This window comes from Gymnoscopelus microlampas (assembly GCF_963454915.1).
Source record: "Gymnoscopelus microlampas genome assembly, chromosome: 4".
NCBI classification, from domain to species: Eukaryota; Metazoa; Chordata; class Actinopteri; order Myctophiformes; family Myctophidae; genus Gymnoscopelus; species Gymnoscopelus microlampas.
The window spans coordinates 25,284,784-25,307,283 of record NC_139941.1 but is presented as its reverse complement, the minus strand read 5'-3'; the positions used below and the strand labels follow the sequence as shown (position 1 = coordinate 25,307,283).

The 22,500-nt window shown below is 47.0% G+C and overlaps 1 protein-coding gene across 1 annotated transcript in view; it reads right to left on the bottom strand.

Annotated features, from left to right (window-relative positions):
* Positions 1–22,500, bottom strand: part of ptch1 (patched 1) — a 52,830-nt gene that overhangs the window by 2,013 nt on the left and 28,317 nt on the right. The window contains exons 9-18 of the mRNA XM_084055457.1: positions 20,515–20,824; positions 18,875–19,017; positions 14,010–14,193; positions 11,009–11,289; positions 8,130–8,267; positions 7,685–7,827; positions 2,957–3,056; positions 2,385–2,741; positions 1,583–2,144; positions 1–1,441 (exon numbers count right to left, since the gene is read on the bottom strand). The exon at positions 1–1,441 is cut by the window's left edge and continues 2,013 nt beyond it. Coding sequence (XP_083911583.1) covers positions 1,584–2,144; positions 2,385–2,741; positions 2,957–3,056; positions 7,685–7,827; positions 8,130–8,267; positions 11,009–11,289; positions 14,010–14,193; positions 18,875–19,017; positions 20,515–20,824 — 2,217 coding nt within the window. The 3' untranslated portion in view covers positions 1–1,441; position 1,583. The remainder of the gene's footprint in view (positions 1,442–1,582; positions 2,145–2,384; positions 2,742–2,956; positions 3,057–7,684; positions 7,828–8,129; positions 8,268–11,008; positions 11,290–14,009; positions 14,194–18,874; positions 19,018–20,514; positions 20,825–22,500) is intronic.

Below are 22,500 nucleotides of genomic sequence, written 5' to 3'. Positions count from 1 at the left end.
AGAAAGAGGTTCTAATGCAGTATCTACAACCATGAAGCGACAGTCACAAAAAAAAGAAGAAAATAAACAAAACAACCAAACAAAATAAAATCAAAACACCTTTTAAATCTTCTTCATATCTGCTCGTCTTAAATAGCACGCATAGCGTGTGTCAAGTTAAACAGTAATTGTTTCATAACTACCACAGGTTTGTGATAAAAAAAATTAATAGTTTAAAATGCGTACCTTTATACAATAATACACACAAACAAACACTCATGAACTCAAATGTTCACACTCGCCCACGCACGCATACACACACGCACGCACTCACTCTCACACACACACACACACACACACACACACACACACACACACACACACACACACACACACACAAGAGCCCTGTTGGGGAATGTGAACGTTAGTCTATTTTGAAGATGCATCTGATGGATGATGCTTGATTCATACTTTGTTGTGCGCTGGTGTCACAGGGTGAAAATAGCAGATCAACACGCTCACAACACGTTGCAAATGCGGCGCGTTGTGAGCTTGCAGGTCGGCTATTTTCGGCATGTGACACCGGCGCGCAACCAAGGATAAAACAGGCGTAAGCCAGAAAGAACTGAGGCTGTTTACATTGTACAGCCCTACACACACAAACACACGTGTGCACAAATGCACTCACACACACACACACGCACACGCACTCGCACACACACACACACACACACACACACACACACACACACACACACACACACACACACACACACACACACACACACACACACACACACACACACTAGCAAACACACAGGCACCGTCTCACACACTTCTTTTGTTTTAAGATACATTTGCATAGAGTCATTAATGTACATTGTTTCAAAACATTTCAAGCAGCAACAATGAATGCTGACAGGTATTTGAAGTGAAGCTTCCTCATGGCACAGATCCACAGATGAGTGAACAGTAATCAGAGATCTATTTCTCTCTCTCTCCCACACACACACACACACACACACGCACACACGCACACACGCACACACGCACACACGCACACACGCACACACGCACACACGCACACACACACACACACACACACACACACACACACACGCATTTGTACAGTACAGACACACATGCGCGCCATGCAAAATGGCAGCCCCAGTCTGTTAACAAAAAAAGGAGTTGTACAGCTCCTAAAATTATAGCTACTTTTTTGTTCATATTTACATATGTGTACATCTTTTAAATATGGATAGAATTAATCTTAGACAATAGTCCACTGGGTTACAGTAACAATAAGCACCGTGACGGCAACACTGGCGAGTGTCTCGCTGCCTAAGGGCCAGGGACTGGCCGGGCTGAGCCAAGCTGGGCCGTGTCGATCTGGGCCGGGTCAGCTGCTTAGTGATACAGAGGAGTCCATCTTTGGCCGTTGTGCTTCTTCTCTCCACTACTAGAAACACAAAGAGAGACAATAAACTGTCAAGACGACTGTTTTTCTATGAAACAAATATTGTACCTGCACTGAATTTGAATAATAACAGACAGCAGTAAATCACACGACTGTGAACACTTGATGACACCGTGTTCTCACCTCAGCTAGCCCGTCTGCCACAGTCGTTTTCAGCTGCCTCAAACTCCATGTCCTGGAGCTCCATGGTCTCCATCTTGGCTCCCCTGTGCCCCGTGTGCATGTCCAGTGGCACGTGAGGGTCCTGGAAAGCCGACTCGGGCTCCGGCGCAGAGCACCCGGCCCCACCCGTTGTGTGGTAACTGTCCGTTGCAGTGTATCCTGGGTAAGAGGACTCGGGGGGGGCCTGGGAGGACAAGGGCGCCGGATGGACGGCGACGGTGACCGAGGCCGAGGCCGTCACCGTGGTGATGGGCTGGCAGTAAGGGCCGGGGTTGGATTGGGTGTGCGGGTGGTGGTGACCGGGCCGGGAGTTGTGGGAGGAGCGGGCCCGGTGACCCGCCAAGTGTTCTCTGCGGCCGGAGCCACAGTGTGAGCCGTATTGGCCGCCCCCGGCCTCAGTAGCAGTTTCAAAAGCGTCCATGCGCGGGCGGGCCGGGGGCAGCTGGCTCTTTGGGTCCCTGCTGCCGTAGCGATGAGGTGCTCCCGGCTGAGTCCCCGAATCAGAACCCTGAGAGGGGACAGACTGCAGAGTAGAGAAGGAATGGAAGAAAGAAAGACAGAGAGTGATGATAAATAGATAAGAGGTAGATGGGTGGAGAGAAAGAGAGAGGGAGAAAAAGGGGCAAAGAGAAAATAGCGGAGAGAGAGGAAGGAAAGGACAAACCAGAGAGAAGTTGAAACCAAAATGATCAATGAATGAACATAAAAAAATATATATATATATGAGCAAACAAACACAGGGAAGGTATGCTTGTATTCTTACCGAGGAGATGGTGTAGGCCGGCGGCTCCGTCTGTCTGGCCGTGCGCCTGTGCCCGGCCCTCCTGTCCTCATCCACTGCCCTGGCCGCTCTGCCCCTGCTGGTCTCAGGGGGGTACTGCTGCTCCTGGGCTCTAGCTCGCCCCCTGGCCGACGGCAGGTTGTACTGCTGCAGCTCCTGGCTGATGCCAGACGCTGTGGTGTTGGAGCTGTACTCCGAGTCTGAGGAGGAGTCAGACCCGCCACCGGAGGTGGTGGTGGCGGCGGTGGGGTGCGGAGGATGGACGGAGAAGCGGACCACGTGCGGGGGAGCCTCCGGAGATGGGGTGGGTAAGCGGCTTCGACCATCTACCGGAGAGATCTGAAGACCAGGAAGAAGATGAGAAGGGATATTAGCGGACGCCCCCAAAGTAGAATTGAATTATTATTATAGTCATTTGTATTCCTTCGCTCAGTTAAGTAGTCCTTTTCAAACTTACTTGAGGTTATAAAAGCAGCACGAGCACTTTACAGATCACAAATTTGAGAAAATGTTCCTTATTCACAAATCTTTTGTACGTCTTAACTTGGCCTCACCTCTGGATAAGGTCCGAAGTAAGAGAGTAACACTGGAAGCAAGACCAATCCGTTCAGCACCCCGAGAACTGTTAGGATGGCCAAGACTGCGAAGAAATACCTACAACAAAACACAAACACACAATAATGAATGCGAGAAAATGGCACAATTTTCCAAAAAAGAATAATCCAAGGTTGAGGATATCGGAGATGTCAATTCAATTCAAAAAGATCAAAGACAAGCCACCAGGGGTAAACATCACTGAGTTGCCTGGATCAGCACACAGACAGACATACATACTGTACATAGAGACAGACAGCAGTAGGTGAGACAAACAAAGAAAATACCTGGGCGAACCACAGGGCTGCAGCACGGGGGTTTAGACGTGGGGAGACATGTGCAAGATCAACCATCACACACATGCCTGAAATAATACTTCCACAACGACACGCGGCCACTCCCCGTGCACACATACATTATGCGCACATGCACGAGCGCACACACACACACACACACACACACACACAAACCCCCCACAGACAGGCAGGCAGACAGACACGCACTGCGGTTCTTTTTCGTTTTTTCGTTTTGTTTTTTTTATTCCCCGCAGCAACACAGAAATGTACCTTGTGTGTTTCTAAAAAGTCCTGCCAAAGAGGGTTAGTCTTTAAGGAAGAAAAGAAGAGATTGGTGGAAATATAATTAGCTGGAGCTGGTTAATTCAAAGGCACAGGGGGAAAAAAGAGAGAGAAGAGGGGGGGGGGTGGGGGGGGGGGCACAGTCTTTCTTGGGTGTGTAGTGTATAAGCAAACATGAAGAAAACAAAGCAGCCAGGAATGTGGAGGGATGGGGGGCAGGGGGAGGAAAAAGGGGGGGGACAAAAGGACAGGGGCCTCTCTCTCTCTCCCTCTCTCTCTCTCTCCTCTCTAGCTCCGAAAAAAAAGAGAGGGAGAAGCAAACAAATGAAGTGAAGGGTATAGAATTTAAACAATTTAGTCTAGGAGGAGGAGAAGGGACCTCTGAGCACCACCCTTCCCCGGCCTCTCTCCCTCTTTTTCTCTCTCTTTCTCTCTCTCCTCTGCCTGTCTTTTCTCTCCCTCCTTTCCAGTTAAGCCCCTGTGAAATTCCCGGCCACTCCGCACTCCCCCCCCGTCTAATTAAATCTCCAATGTATCAGGTAAGACCCCCCAATCTCTACTCCAAATCCCCCTCTCTCTCTCTCTCCCTCTCTCTCTCTCCCTCTTTCTCTCTCCATCCCTGCTCCCTTCATTAAGGAGGGCTTTCCTTCCTTGCTTGGTTCTCCAGTGGAAGCTCTCAGGTTGCCTTCCTCTGTGCTCATTAGCCACACAAGCCAGGGACGCACTGCTGGAGCCGCAAGCCTGACATTGGCTATGTTTACTGTGGAAGTGCTGCTGCATGCACGTCAGTCAGTCTGTGTGTGTGTGTGTGTGTGGTATAGATGGGATCCCGCCAGCTGGTATGTTGCACAGCTGGACCTCAGACTAAACGTACTGACAAATGTATAACTAAGCTGTGTGTGGATGTTTACATGCTTGTGAGCGAGAGAGCGAGAGAGAGAGAGAGATAGAGAGAGAGAGAGAGAGAGAGAGAGAGAGAGAGAGAGAGAGAGAGAGAGAGAGAGAGAGAGATTCTACGGCAGGCAGGCAGGGTCTGTAGAGGGGAACCAAGCGTGGGGACAGCTAGTCAGGGTGGCCCTGGCCCTTACTGCACTCAACACTAGAACACTGTCTGAAACAGCGCAGGCGGACAGACATGGTAGAGTGAAGGGAAAGGCTAAATATGTTCACATGTATCTGGATGTTTCACACAAACACAACTGTGTTTATGTGAGCAGGAGCACACGACTACACACCACACGCTCCTGTGCACGTTAACCTGATTTATACTTGGCTGCCATAGCTGAATAGGTAGAGGAGCTGTCTGGGAAACAGAAGGTCCCAGGTTTGCTCCCCGGCCCCGTCAAAGTGTCCATGAGTAAAGCACTTCATCCCTAACTGCTGCCCAGGTGCTGCCACCACAAATGCCACCACAAATTTCCCAAAGGAGTGGGGTACATATTATCATTTAGGCTTTGGACTCTTGTTCTTCTCTCTGTAAACCTTGTATCAACCCCTCTGACTAGCTATACTGTAAGTCATATACAGTATGTTAACCACTAAGTCCTATTTTGGAAATTTTAAATATTTTTGGAGACATTTTTCAAACATTTTTTGTCTATAATGACATGCCCAAAATAGAGATACCAGGTTGAAAGTGGTTAAGACTATCTATAGACGAATCCACAGACGTGCTGCCTGTAGCTGCCTGTAGGCGGCCATTGCTGCGGTGTCGCGTCCGCGGAGGGCAGCGCTCCGTGGATTCGTGTATAGCAGCTCCCCATCATCCTGCATTAGTGCTTTGGGTGTTTCCAAACAAAGTCTCCAAAGTTGGTTTGCGGCGCGACAGTGTCATCTCTCAACGGTTAGCACATCCACTCATTGTCAGAGAGGGGTTAACGCCACGTCATCTCCGGGGAGAGATAACACACACACACACACACACACACACACACACACACACACACACACACGCGCGCACATGCGCGCACACATAGGCACACAGCCCACATACCGTGCTGAGTGCACCGCCGGGCTGTTTAGAGTAAAAACATTCGCCAGGCTGACGGGGGAAAGTCAGGGAAACATTTCTTTCGGCGCGAGCAGAAAAATCCGAGCTGGCCCTGTTGTTATTGCGCGGTCTTGGGGCGCTGCTTTGTTTGCTCAGACAACAGCAGAACCTTTAAATGGAGACCCGGGACTGAGCCAGGAACCAGAGCACACCACTGGAGGTGAGGAGAGACGGACTATAGGCCTCCCTGTGTGTGTGTGTGTGTGTGTGTGTGTGTGTGTGTGTGTGTGTGTGTGTGTGTGTGTGTGTGTGTGCGTGCATGCTCTCACTGGCAGGCATGCCATCATTGACCCCCATGATTACAAGGTCAGGGATCAGGGTGCTGTGTGTATATGGGGAGTATGTGTGTTGTTGTGTGTGTTTGCACACGTGCATGCACATGACAGAATGTGTGTGTGTGTGTGTGTGTGTGTGTGTGTGTGTGTGTGTGTGTGTGTGTGTGTGTGTGTGTGTGTGTGTGTGTGTGTGTCTCCAGACCACATGGGTGAAGGTGGCCCCTTTTTTCTTAAAGGGGTAGGTCAACCAAATTATCCAGCTACCTCATCTAATGGCTACCAAGAATATTGCTCATACTGAGCCGCGGAGCCGGCCATGGGAGACGTGAAGATGTTGACTTAGCTCGCTGGAAATTAGCATCATTACGCTGCGAGCTCAGAAGGGTACAGCTACCCCACATTGAATTTCCTCCCACAAGTGGAAGACGGTCGCTAATATTCTGAATGTGCAACAAAAGCTCACGCACAGAGACACACACAAACACGCATGCATGCGTGCACGCTTGCACACACAGGCACCTACCCACAAACACACGCACACTTACACACACACACACACACACACACACACACACACACACACACACACACACACATACACACACACACACACACACACACACACACACACACAAAGCCAAGGACACACAGCGTGTCCCACAGTGTCAGTTTTAATTTCCACTTCTCCTGTCTTTGCCTGACTGACCCTTTGCCCCCCCACCCTGTCGCTCCCTCCCATGCTCATATATGTCTAGTGAGAGCAGTTAAACTACAGTAGCTGAAGGAGATTACAAAAGCCAGAAGGCTTTCCTGCTCTCTCTCTCTCTCTCTCTCTCTCTCTCTCTCTCTCTCTCTCTCTCTCTCTCTCTCTCTCTCTCTCTCTCTCTCCCTCGCTCACCCTCTTTTGCCCCTGGTGAACCACTATACCATTCTGGTACTACCACTCCCTCCTCTCTCCTCTTCAATCACTCTATCCTGGTTTCCCTAAAAAAATGTCACGCTGTGAGGAAGAGAGAGAGAGACAGAGGGTAGAATGATCTAAGACGGAAATAGAAAGGGAAAGAAAGGTAGAGTAAGAGTGAGTCCTTGTGCATGAAACATTGAAGGTCGAACAAAAGGTACGGCCCTCGGAGCTCGAAAAAAGATGGGCTATGAGATGGAGGGGCTTATGAAGAGAAATAGCAAGAGAGAGGGATGGGGTGAAGGAGAAGAAAGAGATGGAGGGAGGGAGGGAGGGAAGCCTTCATGCATGAGCGGTGTCTCAGGTAGATTCCTATGTGACATGCAGGTTCAGGCACAGTCTTAAAGCATGATTTAAGATTGTTGTGCATCGTGTCTCACAACCGAAAATAGGCGATCTACAAGCTCATACAGTGTCGCAGCACGACACGTTGTGAGCTTGTAGTATTTTCGGTGTGAGACACGGGCGTGCAACTACGTATAAATCAGGTGTTACTCTCCAATGACGCCAGTAAGACGTGTGTTCACGCATGTGCACGTCAGTCGTTCACATGGGTATTTGTTGTTTATTTCTTATGAGAAGGAAAATATACATTCATCTTCATATTTCACTATGACCATAATGATAACCTGAGAGAACCAATAATACCGAGTCTGTGATGATGTGTTTATTAACCCATATTATGTCTCTCAAAAAGAGAATGGTTTCACGTTTATGTGTCCATTAATGTTGTGTGGCTGCTGGTTTTCAGTTGAAAAATGGTTATTTTCGTATCATAAGAACACAGTATAGATTAGCCATTAGTCCTTCTGGGGTTTACTCACCTGACGATGAAGTCGAACTCGGACCCCGCGAGCATGAGGACCCCCAGTAGAGTGGAGAAGGCCCCGTCCAACACTGGAGCAAACATATGCTCCAAAGCCAGTACCGCCCTCTTGTTACGGTCCCCTATGGCGGTCAGGAAGGCCTACGGGAACACACACGCACATAGACACACAAACCCACTATGAATCTCATTCTCGGAAAGCTGCCATCACATAGGTCATTCTTCTGCGTTTTAGTATTCCCAAATCCTAAACATTTTCTATTGATTTAGACCAACTCTTAGAAACAATAATATAATAATATTTTTTTTTCTTCTTATGAATCCATAGCTTTAACCACTTCATGCTTGTAGATCGGCTATATTCTGTGCGTGACTTGCTTCCATAGAAGACTTCTATGGAATCCAAATGACTGAAATCAGCCTTTTAATCCATGTGTACTTACCAGAGCCACATGGACAGTAAACTCCACCCCGATGCCCACAGAGGCGATGAGGATGACCACGGGAACGGCACTCAGCTTGATCCCCATCAGACCCATGAAACCAAAGAGCTCCACTGTCATCAGAGACAGCACCAGCACCTGAGGAACACCACAGACATATAAAACACACATCCCAACATCCAGTACCATACGTTTAGCACATACAGTTATTGTCATGAATATTATAGATCGTCGCTGTCGGGTGGAAACCTTGTATGTCCAAGACTGTTACTTTTCAAGAAATAAAAAAAAGGAAAAAATAACCTGTGTTCCAGTGGATCAAATGTAGTTATTGTTTGTTACAAGCTGTCGTTACCACTTTTCATTGGTTCAATATTCATAAAACCCACACACACTTCAGAAAAAGCGAGATCTTGTTGTTGTATTGTAGATCGCTTATTTTTGCTACTTTTTGCAACATTGTGAGAAGATGAAGTAAATGTTCTTACAAAATGTTTTCAGAAATAAAACATTGAACCGTGTGGGTCCATTTGGTTACATGTGTACAGTCTCAAAAGTTAAAATCAATACTCAGTGGCAAATATGTGTAATCATACTTAGTTAACTTAAGTGTTACTCCCTGAATGTGTGTGTGCTGGAGAGAGTGCGTGAGAAAGGCAGGGGGGTTCAGAGGTGTGACCATGAAGATCAAATGCGTGAGAGTGTTCACTGCCTCATAGATATGTGTTGAGTTGTAGGCATGTAGAGCATGTGTGTGTGTGTGTGTGTGTGTGTGTGTGTGTGTGTGTGTGTGTGTGTGTGTGTGTGTGTGTGTGTGTGTGTGTGTGTGTGTGTGTGTGTGTGTGTGTGTGTGTGTGTGTGTGTGTGTGTGTGTGTGTGTGTGTAGGGGCTGTTCTGAGGAGAGCAGGACAGGAGCTAGGAGTAAATGCCATTATCAGCTGACAGGTGTCAGGTTACAGGAGGCCCAAACCCTTTGAAGTGGTCTAAGGTGGGTGGGGGGAGGGATTCACTCATGTGTGTGTGTGTGTGTGTGTGTGTGTGTGTGTGTGTGTGTGTGTGTGTGTGTGTGTGTGTGTGTGTGTGTGTGTGTGTGTGTGTGTGTGTGTGTGTGTGTGTGTGTGTGTGTGTGTGTGTGTAAGGTGGGTGTCAGGGCAGATAGCTGGAGGGTTGGGGGTCTGAGGATTTAGGGTTGGCGGTGGTCTGGCCTGGGCAGAGCAAACGGTTCAACTGGAAGCCGCTCCATAACTTGTCTTTTCATCTCGCTTGTAAAGCCTGAAGGATGAACATGAGGTCCCCTCCTCCCCTCTTTAGAGGGCTCGGGTGGCCTGGCCACTGCCTGTCATAAAATAGAAACCACCAGAGAGAAAAACCAGAGCGTTGTATGTGTGTGTGTGTGTGTGTGTGTGTGTGTGTGTGTGTGTGTGTGTGTGTGTGTGTGTGTGTGTGTGTGTGTGTGTGTGTGTGTGTGTGTGTGTGTGTGTGTGTGTGTGTGTGTGTGTGTGTGTGTGTGTGTGTGTGTGTGTGTGTGTGTGTGTGTGTGTGTGTGTGTTTTCACATGCACATGCATGCCTCTGACTGTGCAATTGTTTGCAACATATGTGCTTACATACATGTGTACGAGTGTAGACCAGGGTTTCTCAAAGTGGGTGCCGTGATGCCAGTCAAGGGGTGCCGTGAAATAATTTGTGAGGGCTACGAGGCCCTCATGCCTATGTCGTACCGCCGATCTGATCAATATGCTCATATATGGAGATACTTGATGTCACTATATTATGTCCATATATGGAGATCTCTGTATCTTTCAATTCAAACATTCAATTTGCATGTTGTGGTCAACATCATCATCTTATAATAATAATAATAATGATAATATAATAGTAATAATCATTATAATATAATGATAGAACATTATGCTAAAAGACAAAGTAGCCTAGTAGAAGATACCGTGTATATACGGTGGTAGAGTGAAAAGTAACATAGGGGTGCCCTGAGCTCAAAGAGTTTGAGAACCATATACTGTATATGCATATATATATATTACTCTCTGTGTGATTGTGTGCCTACCACTATATGTAGCGGTATGTGTATGTGTGTGTACACATACAAGCATGTTGGAGCTTATGTGGGACTGTGTGTGCAGGGGGAGGGCCATGTTTCTGTGCGTCGATCCCATGTGTGCACATGTGAGCGCATGTTTTGTGCGTATCCGTGGAAACCCCTCTCGTGAACTATAGATGATGGAAATAAAATCTAAGGTTTTATTTAATTATTTTTTTTCTCGTGGAGTTTAGAGTGGGAGTCAGTTGCCCAGGCAACTTTATGTCCTTTCCCCATTTATTTGAGCAGTGGTGTCTGGGAGACTTGGAGTAGACTAAACAGACGGGGCCTGACAAAACAGCACAAGATAAACACTGGTGGCTGTGGGGCTACAATAACACACAGCAGCCCCTTGCTCCTCTCAAGGATGTCTTCAGGACCACACGTAAAACAACATATAAAAAAGGAGAGAGGAGGAAATAATGGAGGGAGAAAAGGAGAATGGAATTTGTCATCAGAATCTAAATGCTAGTCCCAAGGAACTTGCTGCATGTCATCCCTCCTCACCTTGCTGCCGCACATCACCATCCTATCTAAAACAACGTAACACATGCCCTGATGATACGCTTAACCACACAAACCCCTAGTGTCCCTATTCTGGGCATGTCGTTAATAGGCAAACGCTTGAATAGGCTAACATTCAGTGAAAATTGCAGATCTACACGCTCACAATGCAACACGCAACATGTTTTGAGCTTGTAGATCCATCTTTCCCCAACATGTGGTATGTAAGTTTGTGGCTTCTCGGACCACGGTTCATCTCTCGTGTTCGTCACACTCACAATGATGCCAGCGGTCCACGGGTTGAGCAGGAAGAGGGCGCAGACCAGGAAGGTGCAGGCCAGCACCACGCTGATGGACAGCAGGAGCCAGTGGCGCAGGCTGACGTACTGCTCCCAGAACAGGAAGGGGTATCCGTTGGGGTACGAGGGCAGGCCCTGCCGGCTGTAGTTGCTGCAGATGGCTCGCACGCTCTCGATGGCCTCCACAAACTGCGGCGTCTCCCGGAGCCCGTTGAGGTAGAAGGGGAACTGTGCGTATTCGATGGGCTCGGCGGCCGGAACTAATGAAGATGGGAGGGAGGGAGAAAGCTATTGTTTTATATCGATATAAACAAGAATATACAAAACAAACAGGGTTACCCTTTCTGTATACACACATACACACACGCGCACACACACACACACACACACACACACATACACACACACACACGTACATATAAATGAACAAACTAAGATACAGTAGATAAAGTAATAATAATGGAGATGATAAAGTTATATATATTGCTCGTGCTGTTCGAAGCTGCTTTCATAACCAAGTATCAGTTCTGAAGTTCTGCTGGTTTGGGCCATCTGTAATTTTGCACCAAGTCAGCTAGTCAGCCAAACCACCAATATCAAACAGCTCCCGCCCTAACCCAACCTTGTTCCAAGTGAGCGAGTCTGTGTGTGTGTGTGTGTCTGTGTGTGTGGGCGGAGCGCAGTGGAACAGAGCTCCATTGACTCCAGCCTGGCCGGCCTGTGGGCCAGCCTGACTAATGAGGGCCTATCAGTCCCAGACACAGCCGAGTGTCAGAGGTAAGGTTCATTCACGGTAATTACAACATCAGAATCACCACCACCATTACCACACACCCATATAGACCTAGAAACCGCCGCTGCATATGAGCACACATCATAGACGCACAGGGGCTGGCCGCCCGTCCAAAAGCTGCCGTGATGAAGACATATTATTTTTCCTTGACATCATATTCATTTAGACTTTTTTCTTTCTTTTTTTTTAACACAGACTCACAAATGGGAGAGTGGAAAAAAACGGAACCTTGCAACTGCAGAGCATGGTCTTACTTTGACCAACAACACCCCATTTCACCCTCTCCTGTTTACTCTACACAGTAAATCAGTGTTGACTTTGTTTTTTACACTGACCGAGTAAAATCAACACTGAAGATTTGACTGTGTACCCCCTCTCAAAACTATACAGCTACACTACTTTGATGGTACACCGTGTAAGTATTGCAAAATACATGTTTAGCCATGTCACTACCTATAAGGTTTTCTTTAAAACCAAACATGTTTTTGGGTTGCGTGCGTGCGCGTGTTTGTGTGTGTGTGTGTGTGTGTGTGTGTGTGTGTGTGTGTGTGTGTGTGTGTGTGTGTGTGTGTGTGTGTGTGTGTGTGTGTGTGTGTGTGTTCTCCAGTGCCTGCAGGGTCAGACAGCAGCACTTGCTAACATGGTTTGGCCCATTATAATCTCCACTATAAATTTCCATTAGGACACCAGTTGGCCCTCGGCCAGCACAGATCTGCTCCGGGGGGCTCCCGCACAGCCGAGCACTTCACGCTGCTTATCCAATCACATTGCCCCCCTGTAAAGCGCTTCCTGCTTGTTATCCAATTGCGCTTCCCACCCAAGCCTGGTCTCAGCTTGTTATCCAATCGTTTTTCTCCCCCATAGTGCACTTCCTGACTTGCACCAAATCACAGGCTGGAATGGACCAGAATGTGGGTGTGTTTGTTTTTATGTGAGAGTATGGGTCTGTGTGGTAGGGAAATGAGAACAGGGTGTGTGTAGTGTTGGGGGTCACTGAGTTTTAATAGTAAAGTGTATGTGTGTGTGTTGCAAGGGCCCCATGGTAGTCAGGATTATACCATTCACCACAGGCCCCATTAGAGAGCCACAGCGACCCATTCCTTGCTTCTCAGCCCTGAAACTTGAGCTAACACACAAATGCATGTGTATGCGCACGCACGCGCGCACGCACGCGCACACGCACACGCACACACACACACACACACACACACACACACACACACACACACACACGCGCGCACACACACCGCAGTGGTACAGTAAAGTCTACAACCTCACTTAAAACTAAGAGGCAGACAAGGAGAGGTGACTCCACAGACGGACGGAGTGAAATAAACCAAACCACAGAAGGTAAACGCTGCTCACATGTAGCAGCCTCCTAATGGAACCTGAGAACCGGCGATAAAGAAATCACACCAAACGCAAAACCATCAACATGACGGCTAGGCAGCAAAACAGGGAGCACTGTGAGAAACAATGCACTGGAAACCATGAACACCAAGCCATATACTGTATGTGTATTGTACTGTAAGCCTATTCACAATCATGTATGCAATTATGCTATATTATTTACAACCTTTGCATGTGGAATGAAGAAATGTGTCTCGAAATTTTTAATTTAGTTTTTTATGAACACTACTGTAACCAATCTGTATGGTAGCGTATGTTCCTACAATATAACTAGTACATCTGTCGTGGTTGGAGGTGGTCTCCCTCCCTACTCTTATATTGAGAAATTTAGACCCTGGTGACGGCTAGACAGTATTTATTTCACATATAAAATAAACTTGACTAAAGATGATTTCCCCTGCCTCTACACAGTAAAATCCTCAGTGTTCATTTAACTCTGAGAGTGTGCAAACTCAAGTCGATACATGATGTTTATTTTGTTTTTGTTGAGTTTTTGTTGAGGTAAATATCAGACAATACCGATATATGGGATATATTGGTGTATCCCTAGTTATTACCCTCAAATAACATTATATTTATGTAATTTTTTGAATTCCAGATTGCAGATTTAATGCTGGAAGTGATGTACGCACGTACAAGTGTGTGTGTGTGTGTGTGTGTGTGTGTGTGTGTGTGTGTGTGTGTGTGTGTGTGTGTGTGCGCGTGTGAGTGCGTTTGTGCACACGTGTGTCTGTGTGTGCACTTGTGTGAGCCTGCTGTGTGTGACTGTGAACTTACTGCTGAGGCGTGTCTCAGGCATGGAGTCGGTGCGGTCGTGGAGCCACTCGGGAGGGTGTGGGCGGATGTTGGCCTGTGAGGCGGCGTAGGCTATGGGGTCGTTGCTCACCCAGGCCGTAAGGTAGATGTAGAACGCTCCTGGGTTGATGATCCCATCCGCGTCCACCAGGCGCTGACGGGTCAGCTGCAAAACACAACACCACACACAACAAGCGTTAGAGAGGTCGTATGATGGGCTGAATATTGACCATGTGGCCAGTTTGACCCTCGGCTCACCGAGCTCACCGTGTCCCTGAGCAAGACACTCAACCCCTAACAGCCCCCTGAGCCATCTGAGCAGCCATCTGCTGGGTGAAGCAGTACAATTTTTTTTTTTTTTCCCATATTCACACGGCGAACATTTTGCTCTTGTATTGTAACTTTTGTTTTACAATACACCCAAGCTCATACATTGTCTGTGTTATGTCAGGCATTTTTGGAGGAGAATATTATTTCCACTTATAGGTTTATAAAAGGCAACACGTAAAATAAATCTTTGGAAAAGTGCAGGTCAGGTGAAAACCCTAGGAGGAGCTGGAATAGGAAATCAAATTGAGGCTGCAAAGTCCATATTGGATATGAAAAGGAATTGTGGAAATGAGACATTTTGAACCAAAACACAGTGCAGGTGAACTGACCACAGAAATGCTTATTTATACACACGCATGAGCGAAAGAGAACGGAGCAGCTTTCAAAATAAGAGTCAAATATTGCTCCCTCTCTCTCTCTCTCTCTTTCCGACCAAAGAAATGTCAACAAGTCAAACACTGGTCGCCTTTCTGAAAATTCCCGTATTTCTCATCACAGTTTCCCAGAATTATCAGGCCACATTAAAACATGGAAAATGTTAAATCAGCTACCGCTTAGGTGTTGGTTGGCAAACCTCAGGCCCAACTACCCCGCTACTCTGAATATTTGTTTTTGCATGAACCGTTGCAGCGCACATTATTAAATCCTCTGGAAAGTGAAATACTTCAATATCTGTTATCAAGTCTCCTAGAAGAGTATCTGGAACCTCTGTATAAATAACATGCGTGAGTAACCACACGCACGCGCGCACGCACGCACGCACGCACGCACGCACGCACGCACGCACGCACGCACACACACACACGCACGCACGCACACACACACACACACACACACACACACACACACACACTTGTAGATCGGCCATTTGCAGCGTGCGTATGTATGACGATGTGTAAATCAGGCTTAAGTCATTGCTCTCTCTCTCCCTCCCATGTACTGCAGAAGCAGGGGAGCGTAGCCTAGCATGGCTACCTCCTGAGAGGTAAAACCATTACTGCACACCGCTCTACGCCACTCTCTCTTCTCAGAACGATAAATCCCTCCTTCACGGAGGCAAGGGAAGGGGCTGGGGTTTGACGGGGTGAGGCTGGACTCATGGGGCTTGGTGGATGGAGAAAGGAGGGCTTTTTTTTTTGGAGGGTTTGGGGGGGCTATGGGGTTGGGGGGTTGTGGGGGGGGGGGGGTAGAAAAATTGCTTGAGTTAGCGTAACAATAAAAAAATTGGCTGGAGTCCTTGAGCGCGTCTGTGTGCAGTTAACCTGGTTGTTAACACCGAGGGAAATGCCACCCAGCAAATGGAGCAGAGCTATAAAAATAACACAACATCTGTACAAATGTTGCTCACACTTGCTTCTCCTGACCCCTACGGGTACCCAGAATGCCCGGCGCCACAGACCAACCCCGGCGCAGAGAAGAAAAGAGCTCTTGATAGCATTAGCACAGTTTGCCCTGCCGCTCACAATCTGCCCACCTCCTCTCACTCTCTCTCTCTCTCTGTCCACAAAGCTGTGTCTGCTTCCCTATCTTTACACACACACACACACACACACACACACACACACACACACACACACACACACACACACACACACACACACACACACACACACACACACACACACACACACACACACACACACACCCACACACACACACACACACACACACACACACACACACACACACACACACACACACAGGGCCCTGTACCCATATGATTCCCATGCGAGGGCCATGAGGGGAAGGGAGAAATGTTAGCAGCGACGGATCAAAGGCAGAATACAATCTGCAGAGAGCCGTGGTGTGGGCATATCAAAATAAAACATCTAGCGTCGCAATTTGCCAGGGTTGGAAAAGATCTGGTCTTCATTTGGGGGCGGCACAAGAAAATAGCTACTACCGTAAGTACGTGCGTGCACCCACTGACGGACACACACACACACACACACACACACACACACACACACACACACACACACACACACACATATTCAAAACATACACACACTGAGCTGCCTCAAAGAGACCACGTGTTTCAGCTTTCCTCATTGAAAGAGGACAGAGCAGCAGCAGCACAGAGGGGGAGAGAGAGAGTGAGAGAGAGAGGGCAAGAGAGTGAGAGAGAGAGAGAGAGAGAGAGAGAGAGAGAGGGCTAGAGAGAGAGAGAGAGAGAGAGAGAGAGAGAGAGAGAGAGAGAGAGAGAGAAGAGAGAGAGAGAGGAGAGAGAGGTAGTGCAAGCGAAAGCGAGCCAGGCAGAGAGAAGAGAGAGAGAGAGAGAGAGAGAGAGAGAGAGAGAGAGAGAGAGGGGTGAGGGAGACAGAGCTGGATTCCAGAGGATCTGGATTGAATTTAGCAGCAGGATACGCAACAACTGTATGTCTTCAAGCTGTCACGAGAAGCTCGGGCAGCGCGGCCGGCGGGCCCCCACGCCCCACGGCAACTACGCTTCCCTCACATGCACAGGAAGTGATGTCACAGGGCCGCACACCAGGCCTCTACCTCCGCTTCCTGCCAGCCCAGTGGAAGGGGAGGGGAAGAGTGGGACATTACTGGGTCAGAGAAACAGACCGCTGCACGAAGGAAAAGTCCAGGAAGACAAGCAGTGGTGTAAAGTGACTAAGTACATATACGACAAGTACTGTACTTAAGTACAATTGTGAGGTACTTTTACTTTACCGGAGTGTTTCCAATTGTCTATACTTTTACTTCTACTCCACTACATCTCAGAGGCAAATATTGTACTTTTACTCCACTACAATCAGTTGAAAACTTTAGTTACTAGTTACTTTGCAGATGTAAATTATTACGTTATAAAACACATTAACTACTTTAGCCATATTTTATACCTAGGCTATTTGAAAATAGCCAATCTACAAGCTCACAACGCGTCGCGGTGCGACGCGTTGTGAGCTCGTAGATCTGCTATTTTCAAACATCTTACTACTTTTACTTTTGGTACTTTAAATACATTGTAATACCAATACTTTTGTACTTTTACTCAAGTAGATTTTGAATTCCGGACTTTTCCTTGTAACAGAGTACTTCTACATTGCAGTATTGATACTTTTAAGTGAAACATTTCAGTACTTTTTCCACCACTGAAGACGAGAATAGAGGAGGAGCGAGGGAGGGAGAGAGGGGGTCCGAGATCGTAGCAGGAAGTGTTTTGCACACACGTGCACTGCACAAACACAATGATGATGTTCCTCCAGAGAGCAGCCAGCCCTGCCTCCTCCCCCCCCCCCCCACACCTGCCTGGTAATCCTCTTTGTTCATTTAACCACTTTAACCCTGGCATCCTCAATATTTTGGGCAGATTTTCAAAATGTAAAAAAAAAAAAAAAAGAAACGAAAAAAAGTTATACATTGCAGATCTATAAGCTCAGTCACAAGGCATTAGCACACGCTGTGAACTTGTACATCTGCTATTTCTGCTATTTGTTATGCAACAAAGTATATATGGTTAACTGAGAGTGTAAAAAATGTACTGTGTGCCAAAGCAACTTCTCTGACTGCTTCATGTTGACTACACCAATCTGAAATTATTCTGATTCTATACATCTGTTTCATATCATATTTGGTGTATTGTCACAATGGCTGCAAATGTTGGAGCAATATCTTAAATTAAAGCAGTGAATGCTTTGTTAAATATGCACATTAAAGATTACATTTCTAAGCTGTGTCCCAGCCTGCAGGAAAACTAAATGCTGTGCATTATTTTGTGCTCTTACACTGAATTCCAACTAGTGTCACAGTGAATCTGCATCATCTATGTCAAAGTTACCGCTCTAACGATGAGGCGACGCATTGCATTGTCAAAGTATTGCATGTGCTGACTGAAAACTGCGCACGCACACACACATACACACTGGTTAAGCTTAGGATCTCTGGCCTATAGCTGGCAAATGGGACAAATGGTTTAAATGAAGAGTTAATAGCTTTTTCAGAGGAGAGTTGTAGCTCCAGCGAGGGCTTTAAATTCCTGGGCTTGGTAAAGTCATCAGAGAGAGAGAGAGAGAGAGAGAGAGAGAGAGAGAGAGAGAGAGAGAGAGGGGGGAGACACACAGAGAGAGAGAGAGAGAGAGAGGGGGGAGACACACAGAGAGAGAGAGAGAGAGAGAGAGAGAGAGAGAGAGAGAGAGAGAGAGAGAGAGAGAGAGAGTTTATAAGCCAGGTGTGGTTCTCCCAAGCCGAGCCATGGACCCATCAAAACACACACACACGAATGGCACGCACACACACTTGTGCGCGTACACGCGCACTCTCACACGAACACGTACACGCACACGCACACGCACACACACACACACACACACACACACACACACACACACACACACACACACACACACACACACACACACACACACAATGAAATGCCATCAACACTGTCAACGTCCCTTTTTAACTCCATGACAATTTAGTCTGACACAAGCCATTGAAGCCAATACAACACTGATGGCCACCCGTACACAGATGTCCTCAAACAGAAGCGTATGGGTTTCCAACCCTACCTGGTTAAAGCTGATGGGCTTGTCCCGGCGTCCGGTCTGCACCAGGAGCTTGTAGGCCAGGACGCCATCATCGGAGGCATTCTTGTAGCTGGTGAGGGTGATGCGGCCTGCCTCCCAGTCCTTGTCAAACGCCTGCTGGAGACCTGGAATGGGGCAAAAAAAACACAGCAGGGTTGAACATCTTCCTACTGCTCTTGACATCCAAATTGTAACCAATTAAACCCTATGTACTTAGTGGACTGTGGTCCCCCAGGGCTCTATGCTTGGCCCACACTTTCTTTCTCTCTACACCAAATCTGTTCGCCTCTCTTTGCCTCTACAAGCTACAATGTTAACAAAGTAAACTCAGGGCACAGATAGCCTGACAGCAAGTCCTGGGCTCGACAGATGGACCTTTGCTGCATGTCAGTCACTCCTGATGTCCTGTCAATCTTCACTGTTAACTATCAATATGTTTTAAAAGATAATCGCAGTGCACAGCACAGCACAGCACAGCACAGCACAGCACAGCACAGCACAGCACAAGACAACACATATAATATAATAATAAGCTAGATTGATTTAATATGATGACTCTGTTTTATTCTGGACCACCTCCACCAGACTTCAAAAGCCTCAAACGGGTTGCTTTTGATTCGACGATCATTAGGCATATATCAGGAACATGTGCCTTTCTCTCTTGGTAGGATTCTCTAATCCATATGTGTAAAGGCTCCCCACCCCCCCAACTCCACCCCCCAATGGCCCATGCTGTGGTCTGTCTGTGGGACATGTTGTTTTGGGTCTCGCTCCCCGGCACTGTCTGGCTCCAATTTGTCCCAGCATTGCAGAGAGCAATATCAAACACAGCTCTCTCTCTCCCACACACTCTCTGTGTGGCTCCAACGGGCTCACACACAGACTCTCACAATGTGTTTTACAGTAAGACACATGTCAGACACTGTGCTTACTCATCATTGCTCTCTAGCTATTTTCATGGCTAACTCCTCCTTGGACCAGCTTGGGGGCTAATTAGACCTTGCTGAAGGGCGCGTCTTCAACGTTATTAGGCAATAGCATCACTGGGATTAGAACCAGCAACCCACAGAGCCCTAGGCAGGCACCCTTGCCAACATAACAAAGTGATTATAAGGAAAGCGAACTGTCTAAGGAATCACAGGGATAGCATCAGTGATGTTTTTTTTTCTCTTTCTTTTAGGGTGTACTTGTACTTATAAGTTTACTTTTAAACTTAACTGAGACCTGACAACTTGAAAGTGGCCCAATCCAAACCTAAAACATTTATTTTGTAACTCAAAGTGGTCCCTAATGCTAAAGGTGTTGTAAGTGATATACTGTATTATAGAATATTTTTTGGTTAAAATAAGTGTTAAATAGCACTATATTCTCTTTCGCTTGTGCCTCTTTCTTATATTATACTATTTAACAATTTGCCCAATGTTATACCAGATTTTATAGTATAGTTTGTTGATTACTTTTGATGCAGTAATGGTCTTTTTCTTTCTTTCTTTTTTCTTTTAAGGTCTTAAAAGTCCCTAAATTGTCACTTCACTGCCATCTGGGGACCCCCCCCCCCCCACAAAAAAAAAGAATCATGTGGGGACCCCCCCAGGGGGTCCCGAACCACTGTGTTACAGTACCTTGCAGCCAGTCCCTGAAGTAATGCAGCCACATGCGGGGGAGCTGCCCGTTGTCCTCCTTCAGCACGTAGCGAACGGTGTGGAAGCGCCGGTGCAGCTCGTGCAGCAGTGGCTGCTGCTGGGCGTACTCGGCGATCTGCGTGACCACGTACATGTTGTAGAAGGAGAAGAACTTGAACTGGGCGCCCAGGAAGTCGTACTCGCTGGTCTCCCGGGGCACGATGTCAGTCAGCTCCAGGCCGTCCCTCACCCGCGTGGTCCCGTACAGGCTGACCCCCAGCAGACACAGGAACAGCACGATCACCACCACCTGCATGGGGAAAAAGACCATAGGCTCTCGTCACTTTTGGGCCTCCATATTTCAACTTGTTTTTTTTTGTTGGAAATGAATGCACTAGTTCGTCATGCTACACCGTCGCGCAAAAGTAGCAAAAATAGCCGATCTACAAGTGCACGTGTCGCATTGCTATTTGTTTACTTGAAACGTGAAAGTGAAAATGGTTAAGTCTTTCTGTGGGTTTTATAAATACTGAACCAATGAAAAGGGGACCAAATGGAACCAAATGCACCCTCCAAATCAGATAAGATAAGATCAGTCAGATAACTCAGGAATAGATAAGAAAAAATATAAAATGGAAATACAAGTCTGAATATTATATTTGATTTTGGCATTCAGGCTCTGCTACTGTATGTATTACTCCCTGCTCAGCACACTAGAAGACAAACATTTAATAGCAGGGAGATACAGTAAATAACAATGCCCTCAGGGGAAAACGGCACACTCAGGGAAGCAGAGCCCACTGGTGGTGCTGGGGTGGTGGTGAGAGAAAACAACCCTATTCCAACCCTCAGTGACACTGACTGCAAGAGGAACAACCATATAACCACTTAAACCCTATATGGTTGACCGGAGTCCCTCAGCTCAGGGCTCTATAATAGTGTCATTTCTGTTTTCTGAAACAACATAAAAGTGTCTATCTGCCTGAGATGGCTCACACGCTTCACATCATCTGGTTCCATTCGTACACTCAAATGGATAAATTAATTAAAACCGAGGCTTTTACTGTGCACCAGTCACTGTTGGGGGGGAAGAAGTCACAGTCTGTTTGATGAGAATTTCAGTTAACAAGCTGATAAGACAAGTGTATATACATTCCACACTAATTAATGTGTTATGCTGAAGCTCTTATCTACTATTGCCTCTCCGAGTCATTTGCTAAATTGATATAACTCACTATGACGGCAGTCCTCTATGACATGCCCATATTTGATTTCAGCCCTACGTTTTAAAAAGTTAAATATAAAAAATATATAAAACATTCGGAAAATTGCTTCCTTAGCCTACTGGCGTTGAAATTTGGCGTTGATCGGTCCAGCAGTTTGGAAGATTAGCCATGGACACACACATAGACACACTCACAATCCCTCTCCTAGACGGCTCAGCTCCTCGGCACCATGCCGTAAAAATAACGTTGGTAAATAAATAGAAGCATGTTGCTCTGAAGTACTGTCCTTTAGAGCATAAGTACATGAACTAAGGCAGGAAAGTTTGACGGTGACATCATCACTTAAAAAAAACTATGAATAACTGCAGTAAGGGGGCGCCCGCTGGCCTAGCGGTCAAGGCGCATACCACATACGCTGGTAATTCAGCTTGACAGCGTGTCGCGGGTTCAGCTCGCGATCCCGACGACCTTTGCTGTGTGTCACCCTCCCCATTTCCTGTCAGCCTACTTTCCTATCAATTAAGGCAGAAAAGGCCCCAAAACCTATCTTTAATTTTGTTTTATAATAACTGCAGTAAGGTGTAATTGGTATTGTGTTTTGATACATTAAAGTCTGACCAAGATCATGTGATAATGTTCTTTACAGAACGCTTGAGGAGCAGTTATGAGAGGAGACCACCAAGTAGACTGAGGTCACGCTAAGTGTGTGTCGCATGTGAGTCACGGATACAAAACCACCTCTTTGCTATGATGACAAACC